Genomic DNA, 19813 nt, shown 5'->3' on the forward strand with positions numbered 1-19813 from the left:
TCCTAATAGATACTGAGCCACAGCTTTTGGGTTTATCTTATCCTTTCTTATAGCTCCAATCCTTGCTTAAAGCCTTACAGCACAGAAAAGCCATTGAACTGAGGAATAATGGGAGTTTTGCTGGTGGTTGGTATTTAAAGTTAATAAAACCTGGACCTGGAGCCTACTGTCCTTCACTATGGTGCTAGCATGGAGAGAGGCAGATTGTTTGCTAGCACAGGGAATATTTACCATGCTGAATATGGATGGCATGTTTTGTCTTTGTAAATACCAGCTACATGAGCACAGAAGAAACTGTTCTGCTACCCCATCTGAAAATGCTGAGGATAAGCCTTGTGCCCTATGGTCTGTTCCCCCAGACAGCTTGAAGTACATTCTGCTGGGTAACATCTGCTTTCTCTTTACCTCGGGGAACAAATACATGTAAATACATAAGATTGTTCTTAATACTTCCATTCAATCTAGAAGTGTTGAAAACCTCCACCAGGCACCTCACATTGTATGGAAGATTGCCCATTACTGCTCAAAATAACACTTATTTCATGTGTAGGAGGAGAAGGGAATCTGTTTATTCCAAAAATCAATGTTTCTACATTCATTAAACATTCCACTTATTCACTTTTTTTCCCCCCATTCTATCCTTATTTTTATCCTCACTACAAATACATTTGATTCTTAATTTCCATTCCTGTTTCCACTTTTTACCTGATTGGAGTTTGACAGGTCTGGAGTATGTGGATGAGCCCTAATTTTCAACCTGGGATCTAAAACAGGGTGGCTGAGCACAGAAACCTACCTGGCACATTAAATTGATCAGACAATGTATACTTCAAACAGAGTCAAGTGGGAATATTTCCTTGAGCTGCTCTGCTCCTCAGGATATTTGAAATCAGTATTGAATTTGAACTTTCACAAGCTTTTTCACTTTGATGAAAGGAGACAGTAGAAGTTGCCTTCTGCTTCATGCAGAATAGCCCAAGCTAAGTAAGACTAATTTTGCATGACATGAGAACCAGGTGGGACTGTGGTGATGAAGTTTAAAAGTAAAAATGATAACAAAAAAAATAATCTGTCTGGAAGGGAACTCAGAAGGCAATGTAGCTCATTATTCTGCCTCAAGTAAGAATAATGCTGTGGTTAAAATATTTCTGTAATCCTTAGGAATCACAGGTTTTATTCTTCACTGCAGAACAAGAACTGTATTGTCTTAGGCAAGCTGGTTGGGCTCTTTTCAAAGATATATAATGAAGTCCAGTTCTGACTGATTTTTAGTGAGCATTAGATTCTTAGATACCATTGTAGCTCTTTCCCAAATCTTTCTTTCAGTCTAGAGACTGCAGAGTAGTGATAAAAGCAGGCCTGCCCTTTTGTTTAAGATGACTATCTTGAGTATTAAAATTATATGGGCTAGTGAGGCAATGTAGTGTGGTGCCACAGGTTGGTGCAATAACATAGACTGTCCTCCAGGTGTAAAGGGTGTTCATAGGAAGAATCTGTTCAGTCAGTGCTGGTCCAGACAGAGCAGACTCCTGAGCATTTCGATGTGAGTAGGAAATGACATGATTTCCCTTTATGATCCTAAACTGAGTCTTCATGTAGGGCCTCATTTTGAATCTGCCTGCATGTGCCTGCATGGGAACTGAGAAGAAATACCTCTGGTCACTTGCCTGAATTGCTTGTATTTGTTGAGAACAGCAGGTTGGGAATGTTGCCTTACATCTATATGCCTACATAAGACTGTAACTCTACATCACTTCTGCTGTAGTACAGAGCTCTGACATGCCCATGCAGAAGGGGCATGGGCATCCTTTATCAAATGGTCTGGCATAGGTGACTCTACTCAAGGAACAGGTAGTTTTTTTGGGGAAACAAGCAGTGGACCACCTGTGATATTCAGAGTCACACTTTAGGTCCTTTGCATTTTCAAGGCAGCACCATTGCAAACCCTCCTTGTTCATCTGAACTGCAGGTTCCAGGCCAGAGCAAGGGAACAGCAAAAAGCTTCAGTGACAGATTCTGTTATTAAAGCAGGCCTGTGTGTATATCTGTCTATCCATCTATCTATGATTTAATTAAAGATCTTGTCATAACAAAACACAATCCTCTTGCATTACTTGACTGTACATATTTTCTCTTCTTTTAAAGATGGAATTTGTTTTCATGGGTGCTTAACAGATAAAGTAGTATATATTTGATCTATTTGTATTCCAGGCTCCAAAAAAGGCAAAGAAGAAGATAGAAGGTGGTTCCAATGTATTTTCTATGTTTGAACAAACCCAAATCCAAGAGTTCAAGGAGGTTGGTCACTATTCTGCTGTTCTCTATAGTATCCTATCATTGTTAATGAATAACATAGGTTTTCTTTGTAATCCTTATTCAATTCTCCATCTGCTTTAATAGAACACACAGTTGTTTTTCTGAATCATCTCTGTGGTTTTGGCTGGTGTGTTATTTTCCTTGTGAGTTTGTTTGTTCTTTCCTTCTTTCTCTCTTTCTTTCATTCTTTCTTCCCTGCTCTCAGCCTCTCCCTCAGTCTCCTGTTTCAAGCTCTTGACTTATTTGAGAAGCTCCCAAGCCCCCACCCCAAAATAAAGGAAAATGATCATCTCATCCACTTTAGCCCTGACTCAGAAAAATATGTGAGAACATGTTTAAAGTTAAGTGATATTTAAAATAAGAGTAGTCTCACATGATCAAGTATTACCCTGAATAGAGATGTTTTATTAAACAAGGGCCTTAATTAGTGAACTGTTCCACAGCAGCAATAGGAAATATTCTTCTGTGCCCTTCTAATACTGTCCACAAACTAGAAACAAAAATACCAAGAAGCCTACTTTTTCCATAAATGTTAATAAACCAAAACAACATGTTAAGATTAGCCAAGTAAGCATCTTTTAGCTCCCAAAGAATTTGGTATTACCAAAAAAAAATCTAATGGGCTGGCATACAAGAAGAATAGTTTAGAATGCTGTATTTGATCCACTCTAAATAGGATAACACTAGGAGCATTTCTGGGAGGATAGTGGCAGAATAATGGCAAATGCATTGAGGCAGTGGAGTGGTCCAGAGAAAACCAAGACCATGTTGTGTCTAAAAACTGGATACCTGGGACAAGTACTTCTGAAAAGCTGGTTCTGATCAGTTCAAACAGCTCATCAGAAAGATATTTCAGCACTGCTGTTACTATATTAAGTTCACCCATTACAATATATTCCTAATGCACTTCCCATCTCTGTGAGCTTGCTGGCCTCTGCTTTGCTCTTCATAATTTCTTCTGTTTTGCTTCCAAATTGTGAGGATCACCATTTAAAGTAAGCACCCCTCCAACAGGAAGGTAAGCAACTCTATAAAGAGTTGGGCTTCATTTTTTATAAGGTGATGGTTTGACAAGTAAGTGAAGGGTTATGAACATGCATACTGCAAGTAATCACATGGGCAGACTGGAATGTGAGCAGTGGGGCTTTGTAAGAAACTGGAGGTAAAGCTACATGAAGATATGCTGCTATAATACAGTCATGGGTGCACCTTGTAGAGCAGAAGACTTTAAAACTCTGCAAGTTATCATAGATGCAATGGACTAGCTGTATTCTCAGGAGAACGTTGTCTTTCATAGTAATACTGAAGTAAGACTAATTCCTGGTCACTGTAAAGATACCCTGCCATATTGATGTGCATGTCAGACAGATAACCAGCTTCAAAGACATGCCTGATCCTACTAATATTCCATATAGTATGACCAGGGCAATTTCAGGTCATTAAACTCCTTCAAAATCAATGAAACATTGGAAGTGTGATGGCAGCAAATAGACAGACATGCAAATAGGTAAATAGATAGATAGATAGATAGATAGATCCATGTAAGCAGACAGATAGACAGTCAGTCAGTTAAGTAACTTCATAAATAATGGTTAGAGTACAAATTTTGTGTTGGTTTTTATTTCCACTCTAAAGTTAAGTTTTGCCAGATGGAAAGCATTTAAGATCAGCACATCAGGGTCAGTCAGAGCACAGAGTACAGACTGAAGGGTCTAATTTATTGGAAAGGGAAACAAACTTGGAATAAATACTACAAAACCTACATTTCTCTATACCTCTGAAAATCCAGCTCTGTATGATGGATCATTTTAAGGCTCAGAAGAAATTGACTTTAGCTTGATAGCAGAGAGTGAGCTACAGTGTTGCACAAAGGAACAAGGTATGGGAAAGGAACAAAACACACAGAGTAATTCCTAACTAAATGCTCCCTAACTAAAGCCTCCCTAATTCAAACTTTTATGGTTTAAGGCCTGAATGGCTGGAGCTGCCAGCATTGGCTTCAGCCCAACTACACACTGCACTGAGCATTAATTTAGTAAGAAGAAGTTTGGGTGGGTTTAATTAAGCCCCTTGCCAAGATACAATAATGTGTTGAAAGTGAGGAAGGTGCAATGATGTGGATGAACCAAAGGAAGTCTACATCATGAATATCATACCCCCCTGGACTGGTATGAGTGGTTGTAGCCCTGCCCAGTGAAACATGGCAATGGCAATAAATGTTCCTTTTTCTTCCAACAGGCTTTTACCATCATGGATCAGAACAGGGATGGCTTTATCGACAAGGCAGACTTGAGAGACACATTTGCTGCACTAGGTAAACTGGGGGTAATAATGAAATGCTTACATGCAGTTTAAATTTCAAGCACATAAGAGAAGTTTGGTTTAGATTTAGAGTGGGGGAAGTAATGAGACAGATAGGAGGCAAAAGGAAACCTGCTCAGTTTGATCTTCCTCCTTTCTGATAGTTGCTATCTTACTACGTGGCTCCAGCTGGAAAGTCTCCTGAGCAGCCTCTTTCAGAAGTGAAATGAAGGTCCCTCTGGGACTCACTGGCAGCTGCAACAGAGCTGTGCAGCTGGCAACTCTCCAAAGGCACTGATCCCTCTCCTGAAACTATTTCATAAAAGCCCACCCAAGCAGGGGTCCATGCCAGGCATTTCTGATTTGCCTCTGAATCCAGGCTTCACAGGCTGCACCTTTTCCATCTAGGAGCCGTGCAATATGTACCAATTAACGTTGTTGTCATGGACTAGCTGCCCCTCTGCCCACACAAAAGTAGGAGGACTTCATGTGAGGTTCTGTGCTGTTGTGCATTTGTGTGGAGTGGAATGTGCATGTCATGAGATTGTCCATTCCATCTGCATCACAATCCTGATAATATCAAGTGGATTAAAGCAAATCTTCCCCAGGAAAGGAAAAACCTAAATGCTCATGATCCCAAACCTGGAGTTGTATCCTTGTTGCAACATTTGAGGCTTGAACAGTGATGTAGGCATTTGGGCTTTTGCCATCTGGATCTTATTAAAAAGAGTTTGATAAGAATCTTTAGTGCTCCCTGGGGTGGAATCAGACGCCAGCAGAGTCGGTGCAAAGAGCAGAAGCTCCTGAACTCTTTATTGTGACAATGAGGTTTGCAAACTTTGGCCTGCAGCTACTGTTACCCTGAAATATTTATTTCTTAAGGCCAAGTTCTGGTCCTGTTCCTGTTCATTGAAGCCCTTTCAATGCCTGTAAAGTACAGGCACAGCAACTTACCACTCAATTTGAGTAGGGTTGCCAGGTTCTAAACTCTCATCTATAGGACTACACAAGGATGGGGAAGGGATACTACCAGTGAACCCATCCATCTGCCCTCTACTCCAAAAGGCACCTCGATACACAGGAGGCCAAAGACCAAGGCCTTGGATTCACTTCAGTCACTTTGAACTCTACTATATTAATATCAGTGGGGCTGATTTTTCACCTGAGGTAAAAAAACCTCCAAAGACTAGGAAAAAATAAATACAGTTTGTTTGGAAGTGCCCTTTCTTTTGTCCACTGCTGGCCACATCATATTATTTATCCTTGCTCCTTCAGTCACTCTTTGATCTCAGAGCCAGCTCTGCCAATTTGTTTTACGCTAGGGTATTCTGGACTTGTGTTCTACCATGTTATTAGTAAAGTTACACAGAGCCTTGAGCTCCCCAGTGGGAGGAGATGAATGGGAATCATTTTTTGAAACACAATTTGTGATTTATTATGAAAAATGATCTCTGCTGCAGGTCGTCTGAATGTCAAGAATGAAGAGCTTGAAGACATGGTGAAGGAGGCGCCAGGTCCTATTAACTTCACTGTCTTCCTTACTATGTTTGGGGAAAAGCTGAAAGGTAAGTACCTTTGGGGGGTTGGAAAGGTATCTGTCAAAGATCCTCAGCACTGAAATATCTCAGCACCTTGCAAATTATAATAATGCATCCGCAGAGCAATGCTTAAAGGCAAGGAGTGAGCTCCACTCTTGCAGACAGAGCTGAAGTACGAAAAGGCTAAGGGATGGTTCAGAGGACAATTCAGAGGTGTGATTTCAGCTTACATAATCTGACATGAAAGTGGAAAGTTGAGGTCCAAAAAGTAATGAAATCACAGCAGCCTAGAGCACAGTGCAGATGACTTATTCATCATGAGTAGTTTCCTAGGCTGAAGTCTGTTGCTCATGATACACTGGTATCACTCCCAATGTTAGGTGATTTTAAAGTATTTTCTGTATTCTACAGTTAAACTTTGTGCACTCCTTTGAGTGCACCATGACCTCTGCATCATCCTTGCAGTTATAGGCATGAAGGAGCAACATGGCCTTCCCTCATTTTCTGTACTTCTGTATTCTGGCCCAGTGACCCAGCCTTGGTTTCACTTCAGGTCATTAGTGACTTTGCCAGTGGGTGAAGATTTTGCTGAATAACTCTTAATGGAGTGGATAAGTGGGAACAATTTAATCTCAGCGGATTTACAATGATAAGACAGAGGGATGTTGCTCCTCGCCACAGAATATATAGGGATTGCTGTAGGGAGTTCAGAAAAAGTGGGTACTAAATTCGTTGTGGGAGTTAGTAATTTAGCCATATCTCTTACACTGTCATTGGCTGGAGTCTGTAAGAGAGGGAGTGTGAAGCCGAGAGAAACCTCTAGTCATCTTCCTTTATGCACTAGAGATAGGTGAAAGCCCTGACTTTCAAAGCAAGTTTGACCTTGGCCAAGCACATTCCAGAAGTTTGTTAGAACAGAAAGATGGAAAAATCTGATCCCATCTTCTTAGAAACATTGGTTGTATTGCTGCTGGACTGTGGCTGTGTATTACTGAACATAATTTCAGTGAAGGGCTTTCTACAGTTGGAATGGAAAGAATTAAAGTGGCTGGTCCTCAAAGAAATACACCATTCCTAAGGAACAGTGCACATCTGGGAAACATAAGAGGTGATGGAGGATGTTGCAGAGTGACACAGAGAAGGGGATTTTATTACCCAGACATCAATCTGTCTTGATCACAATGGTACCTCTACCTTCGCATTCCAGGTGGCATCTTGCAGAGCAGGTAGTGCCATTATCCATCATTTTCCTTCTGGAATATGAGACTATTTCTTATAGGGTGCCCTGCTATCCATTCCTCTCTATTTGTAATGCTCATGGTCACACAGAGCATGAAAATGAGCTCCTCTTCTTTTCCCCTCTTCCCTCTTGTCTCTGAGGATTGCTGAAGCTGGCAAAGACTCTGGCCCTGCCAATAGTGTGGCCTAAAAGCAGAGCCAGCACAGGAAGGTGAATGGTAAAGCATATCCCTCTTGTCTGCAGGTTTCCTGTTGGCTACCAGCAGAGGAGGAGGGGTTTGTAATTTCCATTCGGTGAAGGGAAAATCACAGCTGTGCTTGTCATGCCCTTCTGGTTGGGTTTGTCATGCAAAGGAAGCAGAGCCAAAAGACTGCACATTCCCAATCAAAACTAATTGGGATGAAGAGCCTTTGTAGTGCAATTAGAAAAGGAGAAAGGGCTAGAGGAAGTGGATATGGCAATTTTGCAACACTCTTTATTAGCTAAGTACCATTCAGAGAATTTGGTGAAAGGTGCTTTCTAACTAAAATTTGTTGTGCTATAATTGATTTCTGTCATAAAGGGGAAGCTGGGATTTTTGGGACGAGCTTGAGCTTTGTATATTGAGATTATGATGCCAGATGAACAGCTAACAAAACTGGGTTTATGTTAATGCCAACCACATGGAGCTGTTTCTACAGGGAGTCAGAATAATACAATTTGTACAGAAAACAGAGATGCCGCACATCAAAGAAACCACTTTATTTACCAGCTAATCAATAAAGAATGCCTGCTGCATTGCTTCTCTTCAAAGCCAAAGTCCAAGGATATGACAGAGTAGAAAATGTAAAACACAATAAGGGACAAAAAAATCCCCCACATCGTGGTGACTGCTTAAAATGCAGCTCTTGGAGCTGGAAGACGTTTCTCTTCATGGGACAACTGAAACACTCATTAAATACCAATGCTCTTTGTATTGATCATATATTCATTGCAGTTTGAATACATTGCCTACAGCTTGGCAAACAAGTATATGTGGCCAATGTGTGACAAGAAGGAGGCCGTGTAGCCTTAGGTTTATTCACTAAGATACTACCACTAATTCTTGTGAAACCTTTTAAACAAAAAAAACACCCCAAGAAGGCATCAGAATTGTATGTAGTCAGTAGAACAGGGAACCTTGACCGGGTTCTAGGCTGGTTCTGTCTGTGCCAAACTGAGAAACACACTTTGAAGCTGCAATTCATCATGCTATAACCCTTTTTTTTAGTCATGCTTTCAATGTGACCTTCATTTGTTCATGAGTCCATCTACCTGCTTGTAAATGTGTTTTCCTACAGTTATAAATAGTGGTTTGTATTATACATACTGCCATAATATTTTGAAATAGTGGGGAAGAGTCAGAAACAGAATATATAGTATATTATATATATATATAGTGTATACTTTGGTGTATCAAACTGCCTATAAGTGAGTATACTCAGAGTCTGCAGTATTACAGGATAGTCAGAAAACTCAGCCAAGATTAAGGCACTGTAAAGCTAGTCCCCAACCCAAATATTTTCCAGTCTAAATAGATGGGACAGATAAAGGATGGAAGAAAAGGAAGACTATTACTATCGTTTTACTGCTGGGAAAAGAGGAGCAGGGAAATTGAAGGCATACCAAAAGTCTGTGGCTCAGCCAAGAGCAGAAGCAAAATCTTGGAACCATAGTCTAGTGCTTTAAACTGTCCTGTTTGTACAAGTAACACTTAATGAAGAGATCCTTAAGTGGAAGTGCACTACAGAACATAAGTGCAGATCACCATTTTACATTGATCATCATTGCATTCCATTGACATTCTGATTTTAGGATGAGCTCCATTTGCCTTAGTGAGGGAAATAACCTCTTCTCTATATAGAGAAGAACAAGTAACATCAAAAAGTGTTTTTACAAGAAACGTACAGTACAAGATTAAAGGAAGCCAGTGAGGGAAACAGTTTGTTATATTTTCATTTCTGAAAGCCACTAATCCTCTGGGTACTGATATTGGAGACCAGTTCCTGGAAGTTTTCTCTCCTGCAGTCATAGAATAGATATGAGTTATTATTTTTAAGCTTCTGAGCATTGAACTATTCACCTCTATTGTTTATCTGACATGACAAATGCTGCCGACTTAAGGAAGCTTTGTCTTCAAACCTACAACTGCAGAATTCTCCATTTTGCACTGTTTTCAAGTGAATGCAATTACTTAGCAAGTATTCAGCAGCTATAGAAATACATCCAGGCTTCTAAATGATATTTCATTAATTTCAGGCACGGACCCAGAAGAAACCATTCTGAACGCTTTTAAGATCTTTGATCCAGAAGGAAAAGGCCACATAAAAGCAGACTAGTAAGTTTATTTCAAATCCTTTTAAAAGAATAACAACAACAATAATAATAATAATTGCACAAGTTTAAAGAACTGCTTAAAAGTGGGGTTTTTTTCCATGGTATTGGAAGAGACAGAGGAACTGTCAGGCAGAGAAACATTCAGCTTTGTAAGGCAGAGTTAAAAGACTGGACTATTGTATGAATGTATTTGTACACCAAAAAGAGATGTTATTGTCTTCAGACATTGCAAGAGGCAACGGAAATATAATCACATGTAGGCCATTAGATAGCCTTTTTTGAAGGTCTGGATGTAAATCAACACATGACTCTGTAGATTAAGTCCATATGTAACACTAAAATGAATGTCTGGTGTCTAACTCTCATAGTGCCTGACTAAAATGGGAAAGCTAGTCCCCTTTTTAAAAAGTGATCAGTTTCATTAACTCTGGGGCATGGTTTTAGTGAGGATGTTTTCCATGTTGTGTGTTTACTGTTTGAGCCTTCTGGTTCTAGACAATAATTTGCTGTAAAATTCCACTAGATACGGTGGGAGCCAAACCAAACAATACCATTAATAATATGGCAATTTTTGTCAATGTGGCTATTTTTTAAATAAGGAGGCAGGCCTTCATTTGTATTCATAACTTGTTACATCAACAAAGCAATGTAAAAGGACTTTAAGTGCCAATTGCACAAATGTAAACCCTTATTGCACTGCCCGGATGGTGGAGATAAACGTTATCAAATCAGGGCTTTGGATGAAGAGGTCTGACCTACAGCTCCAGTGAAATGCTTTATGTGTCTAGATTTAAGCCTATGATTAAATTCCTTGAATTTGGGGTCTACATTTTCACTGCAGCAGCCAGTTCAGGTAGGTTTTATAAAGCATAATGCACAGAGGAAATGTATTAGGGAACCTTGGGTTACAAAACTGTGTTTACATCAATTAATTCTGCTAATGTTATTATAAGGTAAATGAAAACTAAAGCTCTTACCACAGCCTCTAAGGTAGAGTTTTCCATGACATTATCTGCAATTATCAATGTGTCATTAAAGTTTGTTGAAAATACAAAATTCACAAACACTATTTCTTTCCATTACCAATATGCTTTTATATGACACTACCCCAGGGGATATCAGAGTCCCTTTGTGGTGTACAATATGCAAAATAAAAGTAAAGAGACAGTCTTTTCACTAAAGAACTTCCAATTTAATTAAAACATAAGTGGATGTAGCAAACACTCAGAGGGAACAGAGTTAAAAGTTGTCCTGAGTGTTTTGAGGTTAACATTGTCCAAACATCTTGGGAAGTGCAGTCAGAGAAACACATCAGAAGTGACTCAAACAATCAGAATAAAATACAGCCTGTTGCCAAATAGGCCAGATCACACAGTAGTGAAATCACAACCATGAAATCCAGGCTTCTGATAATCCAAAACCCATGAAATATTGTATTTCCTACCACTATCTGTAACACTATACTGCATAGAAAATCTGCAGCTTGCCACCCTGTGTCCACTTCTACATTTTTTGGACACTGGAAACCAGTTGGAGTTTGGGGCAAATTAGGAATGCAGTATCACACTTCAAAATGAAGATGAGAGAGAAATACTTTTATTTTCCCTTAATGGAAAAGGTCAACCTTGTCCCCACCCCCACTGCACTGCTAACATTAGACAATTGTTTTAGTTCATCACCACAACAGAGCATAATGTTTACTTATTAGACCCGAGGGTAATGTTGATTGTTACAGAATAAACCATTAAATCAATTCCGTGAGTGTCTTTGAGGTTTAACTTCTATTCATATGCTTCCAAAATTTAGACATTTGAAGGTTTTGAAATAATTTGAATGTTGGCTCATACAGTGATTTCAATATGACAGTTAATGTTAATAAATAATATTTCTCCATATTAAAAAATCCTGGAATGTTTCTCTCCAAAACCAGCCATGTTGACCTTTTAATCAGGACTTCTTTTTATGTTCATGGAGTTAACATCCTTCTGGGTATTTTTATGTCTCTTCCTTCTGCGTGTTTTCACCTCTAGTCTGGAAATGACTCAGTCCATCTGATGGTAGCTGGGATGGAGTCTTCTAACCTTTCCAGAAGCTCCAGGAGTTTATAACTTACTTCCAAATTCAATGACAGGCTTGTTTGTCTGCATGGTTATACCACACATAAAATCCTTCCCTATAGCATGATGTCAAAAAGAGAAAATGCTTTAGGTCACATTCTCAGCTGGTGTAAACCAGTATAGGGTTTGGAAAGGTTAGATGATTCAGTCCTGAAAGCCATTCATTGGACAAAATGAGTCAGGCCAGCATCAACTGTGTCTAATGCTGATGCCAACAAAACTGTTCAGATTTATACCAGATGAAAATGGAACTTACATGCATCCTGGACCTTTGGAGATTAGTCTGGCTGAGCTAATCACAGCTCATCACAGTTGCAAAGCACTGCTCATTTTGACCCACCTGTTTCTCTCCAAGACAATGCTGTAGAAAGGGCAAACCCAGGGGAAAACCAAAAGGTCCCAGAGATTTCACAGACAATTAAAAAAAATAAAGGTTTTGAAAATGCAAGAATGCAGCAAAGTAATTGTCATTGTGAAAGGAATTGATGTCAGCCAGGGCAAGAGACAGCATTTAGACTCCTATGTTAAGGCACATGGACATTCATTTTTGCCCAGGAGAATCTGGGGTTTTCTTTTGAAGTAAATAGTCTTTAAAAAAGAAAACAAGATACATGAAGAAGGAAGTGCATAATCTCTAGCTTCAGAAATTATGAGTGTTTGTCTCCCTATAAAACAAATGATGGAAAATGTGCTTAGATCCTTAACTCAGTCTTTCTTCCCTATGAGTGTGCCAGAGCCTACTGGGCTGTTCATCAGAAGATTATAATTGGATATTTGATCTTTTCTTTTCCCCTAAATACTCTAAGCTTGTAAATAGTAGACACATCATTCCCAGATCTCTTTTTAATTCAGTCCTGTTTGTGATGAAGTTTATTTGTGACCTCTGACAAAATTGCTGTGCTTCCCTCTATTCACCAAGCTCCTCCCTGTATCACACTTCCTATTTACATTTGCTAATGCTGTTTGCCCTAGTGAACATAGATCCAATAATCAGTTTATGCTGATGAGAATGATCTCTACTCTTGTACTCACTTCAGAAAATGCAATCACATAACAAATGGCAATGAGAACAAAACAGAAACAAGGATATGAGAGAAAGAAGTGAAGAATGGTAAAATAACACCAGAAAAATACTTCAGCTCTGTCTGTGGCTTCAGATTATTCCTCAAAACTTGCATAGATATTTTCACTCTTGTCCTTGCAAGTAAGAACATCATTTATTACCCAGAAACTTCTCTTTTTTTTTTCAGATTTACCTTTCTGTTCTTCCAAATGAGCACCTCACATAAACAAGAAAGGGATTCAGAAGTGTGTATGCCCCTTAATCCCAACTGGGATATGTCTTTGTTGTAGCCTTTTACTGGGGGAAAAGAAGTGTGTTGTAGCTTTGCTATCAAAACTACTATCTGTGTGACTTGTGTTTCACTTGAGACGCATAGTGTATGGGAACAGAAGGAAAACTTCACTATTTTGCCTGAATATCTGCATCCACAGTTGGTGAATTTTGCTCATTTGGAAGTGTTCCTGTGCAGGCACAATTTGTATTATAAATAGTTTTAAATATTCACTTTAAAAAGCTGTTTAAAGGGCTGTTTCTAGAAGAGCTGTTGCTTTTGCTTCCACACAACAAACTCATCATAAAAGCAGCCTCTTTTGTTTCAAATCTACAAACTAAACCAGATTTCTAGACTTGTTTTAGCTTTTGTTTTTGTACAGCAAACTGCTTATTTGTTATCACAGGTTTACAGTGTGTCTTACTGATCCAGAAAAAAAAGTCCTGATAATGTGTAAATGCCTTCAGTAGTAACCAAAGGAGACAACTCTGCCTCTTCAGTGGGAATGCAAACTCGTTGAGATCGATACAGGAATACTTTTATAGGAGGAGGAAAGTATTAGTGCAAGGGAAAGGAATGTTTAGTGATATAACTGAGCTCATACTGGTGGATGTTCTGGCACATTGGGCATGTACTGCCCTCAGCATGAGTAACTGACTGAAATATAAAGACATTTTGTCTAAAGGAGTTAGACTACAAACAGTAATCATCTGCCTGGCTTCTCCATTCACCTATAAACTCAGGTAAAAAAAAATTACATGCTCGACTGACTTCCCACAATGAGTTTGAAAACAGAGGGTAAATCAGCTGAGAAGCTGCCCCCAAAATATTCTCTTTGATGTAATTGCATAGGATGCAGATTGTGTGTGGGATAAGCTCCTGGTTACAGTGCTGTAACTCCAGATCAAGACATTGTACCGTGAAATACAACAGGTCTCATGCAGTTTCACAGTGTCCTCTGGGAACGACTGCATGCAAATAAAGGGATTCTCAGATGATGATTTGGAATAGCTGTTGGAGTTCTCTTTCGAGTCCTCTTTCTCATTTCATGCTCTGTTCCTTTCATCCTCAGATTTTACAGAGAAATGTTCTCTCTTTCAGTTTTGTTAAGTGATCCAAACTCTAAGCAGCAAGTGAGAAAACCTACCATTCTTAGGTTATGATGAGCATACAAAATTGCTGCATTTCAATTACAGTAATAACCTGAAACAATTTTAAACCTCTATAAAATGTCACAAAAGCAAAATAAGTTGGCAGAGCGAGGCATTGACACTGATGGTTGCCCACAGAAAATCTCTTACAGTATCATGTAAGGATTAACGGCTCAAATGTATGCGGCCACACAGATTTTTGTTCATGCCACTTCAGGAGGGATCTGGCCATCTGAATTGTCATGTGCTCTTATCATCCTTTAATCAGGTTATTTTGTTTTATTTGAACAGCATCAAAGAAATGCTTATGACACAGGCAGACCGGTTCAGTCAAGAAGAGGTAAGGGCCGCCTTCTTTACTCAAAATAGGAATCTGTCTCCTACTACTGTTCAGCAATAAGCATTTGCCCCTTTTAAAATGCATAAATTCAGCTGAAATCCGGACTGAGAGAAGGTTGATGCAATTAGGAACAATTCAAAGCATCTCGTTTGAACAGCTCATGGGGTACATTAAAGTCAAACAGATTCTTTGGACTTCCATCCAAGTGTAAGAGTGGCCTATCTCTTGCTGTTCTTTCCTATGGTGAGCTGGGCAATGAATTTACTACAGTTCAAATGAGTTTGGGTGGGCACTATGATCTGGTTTCCATTTCTGCAAGAGTTATTTTGTTTGAAATCCAAAATGAGTTTTGAAATGAGGTACTGACGTTGTGGTTTGTGAGACTCAGCTTGGCTTCTGCTGGCTGGGAGGAATTCAGAGGGACTTTCTTTTCAGAAGAGGAGATCGAGTGGAGTTGGTTTGTGGCAAGCACAAACCAGTAGTGACAGTGGCACATTATTTGGCCAGGACTTACCTAGATTTCAGGGAGAGCTCTTTTCAACAGGGAACTTATTGGGGTACTAGTGGGGCTGTATTAAGTGGTTGTGTCCCAATTCCTATTTTAATCTTACTGAAGCAAAGAAAATATTTTCCATAGTGGTTAATGGATCAAGGCAGAAGGGAACTGAAAAAGGTTGAAAATGAAAAGCAGTACATGTTGCTGTCCCACAGTCCCATGTTTGTAACATTTATCTCCTCTTTGCTTGGCAGATCAAACAGATGTTTGCTGCTTTCCCTCCAGATGTCTCTGGTAATCTTGACTATAAGAATCTCTGTTACGTTATCACCCATGGTGAGGAGAAAGACTGAGAAGGAAGAGCTGAGCTTCTCCTGTGATGATGCACCAAGTTATTTCATAATGCTTTTGTGTGGAAGACAAAAGGCTAAACATTCAATATGTGAAGCCATGTGGTCATCAGAAGAGAACCAATAAAACAATTGAAATTAGATTAAAGTTATTTAATGCTCCTGTTTTTATAAAAGATGAAAATACCAATTTTGTGAGGTTTTTTTCCCACCCTTTCCTTTTTTTTCTGGCAGTGGTTTGAAATGGAATTTTCTTGATGAACTGGTGCTTTCGTGATTTATTGACAATCCAAATGTTCACCAGATGGTCCATTGGGCTCTGCAGTGTTGCTTAACCTCTCGTCTTTTATACATAAGCTCCATGTATTAATTGAGAAATCCTTTAGCTTACTGCACCAAGAAGAGTATTTGGTAAATAGAATTCTGTTCCATTTCACAGCCCCTAGCAATGAAAGTGTAAATAAAACAATCTTAAGCTCTTGTGAATATGCCATATACCCTCTCCATCTCAGTGATGTGGCCAGTTTCATAAGCAACTTGACTAATTTGCTTTGGTGCAAAAGAACAGAAATGGTGGAAGAGTGGCTGCTTTTGTCACAGTAAAAATTACCTAGGTGGACATTAATAGCAAATTTCCCCCTTCAGAGGTACATTTATTATGGGTAGGAGGTTGTCCATGAAACAACAATAATGTCCAGTCTTTTACCTGTTGGTCATTAGCCTTGTGTGAGAGGTGAGCCACACGCTGGGAGGATGTGTTTGCCAAAGGTGTTGAAAGTCTAGAGGCAAAGACCTCAGGAACTGTAGCCCAAGGTTACACCTGGAAGCCCAGGGTTACACTACCTCTCACTTTCATAATCCCAAATCAGCATAGTTTCTAAACTGGGCTACAGTTTCTTGCATTTGGACTTCTAGGAACTGGTCATATTCTGCCTCTGTGGAGTATTGCACAAATACTTCCTGTGTGGGAGTCAGAAGGATGCTGCAGCCAAAGTAAAACAAGCCTCTGCTGTTTTAGCAACTAATGAAAATGGTTTCCTTTTGCATCAGTGTTGTTGGCACCACAGTCCCACAGACACTGAGAGGAAGTAACAAACCACTTGTTTTCTGTTTCCATCTTAGTCTTTGTAGAAAGAGAACTTGAGGGCAAGGTGTCAAATTCTGCCCTCCTCAGGAGGGGCTGAAATTGCATGAAAAAGTCTGCATGACTTGAGGTTGTGATGTTCATGCCCCACCTGCATTTTCTGTTGTTCCAGCAAAACTCTGCACTCAGTGCACTTCAGTAATTTGGAACAACTGGAATGAGAAAGCTCTTAGCAGGCACAAAGCTGATAGAGCAAATCTTACCCCTTGCCCTATGTCCAGAAGAACTGTGCATATTATTCCTGTAACAGCAGTGAAGGGGTTTTTGGTATAAGCAGGCAATTCTCAATTGTATTTACCAGTAATTATCTCTCTTAAAAATATTAATGGACACAGATAGAAGGAAAGGCAGCTAAAGGAGAACTAGCTTTCCCCCTTCCCAAGTGTGGAGGGGGATGTGGTTTATCTGTACTCTTACAGGTGTACACAAACTGATTGCCACTTGAGCTTGGTGAATAGCACTCACAGCTACCCAAACAACTACTTTTTTTTCTCCAGAGATGGCTTTTTGGATACTCTCCAGTAACAAAAAAGAGAAAAGCTCTAACACCTGCAGTAAACACCTGACCAGCCTATCAGAAAGTTTGTTGGGAGTCAGCTTGCACACACGGTTTTGCAGGATCAGCATCTGGAAAGGCAATGCAGCCAAAGGACACCGGTCAATAGAAGACATGGCTGATCCTGACTCTCTACAAGTTATGTGGCCTCAGCCAAGGTGGTTTTTACTTTTTTTCCTTCAGTCCTCTCACTGTTTGGATCTACCTTCACTTGTGTACATAAGTTAGCTTACCCCATAAAAGGGTAGCTACTGTGTTCTACTCGATATACCAAAAAAATCCTGCCTGGCCTAGCATCTGAGCTCTGTATTCCTGCTGAAGCAGCTGAGCAAACACCAAGCTTCCTAGTATATTTTGCAAAAAAATTCTGTTCCTTGGGTTAAAAGGCACATTAAGCAATCATTTAAACTGAAAGGGAACAGTAACAAATGGCAACATCTCCCCAGATAAAGGCTCAAGGAGTCATTGCCATGCTTGACCTTAAATACCTGAGTTAGCATTCCTAGGCCCCTACTTTATAATCAGTGGAGTCAGACAGACGCTTGCAGAGGCTGAATCAGACAAGAGATGAACTTAAGTGCCCTGAAAGGTCTATTCAAGGGCCTATTCAAGGACTTCACTCCCTTCAATCACTGAAGTCCTGCAGAGGTAAGCCTCCTTGAATATACACTAGATTTAAGTGGCCAAAGTTGTCAGTGCACATGAGAATTCCCCGAGTTTTTTACTCTAACAAAAAAATCCAGGTTTCCATGCCAGAAAATTAGTATTTCAAACACTATTCAGCCCATATTCTCTTCAAGGATATAGAGCCTGGCTCCTTGAATGTGAAACCTTCTTGTGTCTTCCAAAGTCTTGAGTTTGGAAAACAGCATAACAGCATGTTGAAAGATGAGGGACCTCAGATGCTGCAGCCATATAGCCAGTTCTGCAGAGCATCAACATGTCCAGAAATGCTCCTCTGCAAGCTCTGAAGCCCTGACATGTCATCAGACCTGTAGGACTTTCTGGTGGAAGCCATGGGCTTGTCTTTAGGAATCTAAGTGGATTTTCTCTTGTATATAAACCAGCTTTGTTTTTTTCCCCATTCATAGTGTGAAATCCATTTTAATCTCATTAACTTATAGATGACTTATAGAGATATTGCTGGCTGTGCTTCATGGGAAACATCTTGCTGATGACCACTTGAATTTAAACAGACTGATGGGGAAATGAAGCAAAGCTCACAGGTGAGGAACTTTTCTGTATAGCTGCTTACAGGCAAGTTAAAGACCAATGACCTAGAGTACAGTTAAAAATATGTCCAATATGAATTACCACTGCTAAAATAAGAAAACATTTCAGGGATTACAAGAGAGAAGGAAAAGGAGGAGAAAACTGTCCTAGGGTCACATACTGTTCAATATTAGTAACTGGGAGGGCAAAACAGAGAACACGTAATTTGTGGATGATGGACAGTAAGCTCAGGCAGTTTGTGTGGAGTTTGGAGGACAGGGATAGAATTCAAAACAGCCTTAAATGAATGAGAGAGAGAAAAATCCACAAGAAGGAATTAAAGATCAGTGCTCTATTACATGTTAGAGGAAAGGCACCAGTAAAATTTGGAGAGTAATTGGTTCAGCTGCAGTTCCTTGGGAAAGGATTTGAGGTTCAAAGTGCAGCAGGGATTGATCATATGTCAACCCAGTTAAAGGCAAGGGTTGCTGAGACTGTATTAACCCCACTGCCATATGTAACAGCACAGTACTGCAGATTTACTGAAGTTGGAAGGCAGCTCTGGAGATAGCCTAGACCAAAAGTCCCGCTCAGAGCAGCACTGGTACAGCAAGTTTCCCAAGACTGTCTCCAGTTGAGCTTGGATATCTCTAGCAATGGAGACTCCATGACCTATCTGGGCAACCTGTTCCAATATTGGATCACCATCACAGTGAAAAAGTTTAAATGGAACTTTGTGCATTTCAATTTGTACCCATTGCCCCTCATCCTGTCACTGGACATCACTGGGAAGAGGATGGGTTTGTTGTGCTCCGTACCATTACCCAGGTCATTGATGAACATGCTGAACAGTATTTACCTTGTATTTTTACACAGGAAACTCATACTTCAGACGATCTGCACCTTTTCAACTACAGTGAACATTCAAAGTATGTCTCTAGACAACCCATACTGGCACCAATGTAACAGAGGCAGGAGGGAATCAGACCTAAGAAAGTTCCTGGGATAGATAAAACAGGCTACAGGGCAATCAGAAGCAAGCAGTTACTGAGAAGGAGAGGTCTGGAACACTCTTTTACCCACATTGCCTAGAAACATCCATAACCTTCCCTGGTGGTGAATCACAGGGCTCTGTGTGTGTGCTGGTTTGGTTGTCTTTTTACAGATAACAAACTCCGGAAATAATGATTCCACTCTGGCTGGTTCTGGCAGTTTGTGGCCAAGTTGGAATACTGTGTTTTAAGAAAAAAATATGCACAAATTTAAGGTTGTCCTAAAGAGAGCAAGAAGAATGAGAAGTGTAGAAAAGATTGCTGAGGGAAAAATGGGGAAAAGAATGTTAAAGAAAATGAAACAGTCTTCC

The 19813-nt window shown here is 39.9% G+C and overlaps 1 protein-coding gene across 1 annotated transcript; it reads left to right on the forward strand.

Moving 5' to 3' along the window:
- The first annotated feature begins 278 nt into the window (after positions 1 to 278).
- Positions 279 to 15541, forward strand: MYL10 (myosin light chain 10). Its single transcript, XM_010205071.2, has 7 exons — positions 279 to 296; positions 2212 to 2298; positions 4555 to 4630; positions 6078 to 6182; positions 9673 to 9751; positions 14644 to 14692; positions 15443 to 15541. The coding sequence occupies exons 1-7, from the start codon at positions 279 to 281 to the stop codon at positions 15539 to 15541; spliced, it is 513 nt and encodes a 170-aa protein (XP_010203373.1).
- The last annotated feature ends 4272 nt before the right edge of the window (positions 15542 to 19813 follow it).

This window comes from Colius striatus, chromosome 20 (genome assembly GCF_028858725.1).
Source record: "Colius striatus isolate bColStr4 chromosome 20, bColStr4.1.hap1, whole genome shotgun sequence".
In the NCBI taxonomy this organism is placed as follows: domain Eukaryota; kingdom Metazoa; phylum Chordata; class Aves; order Coliiformes; family Coliidae; genus Colius; species Colius striatus.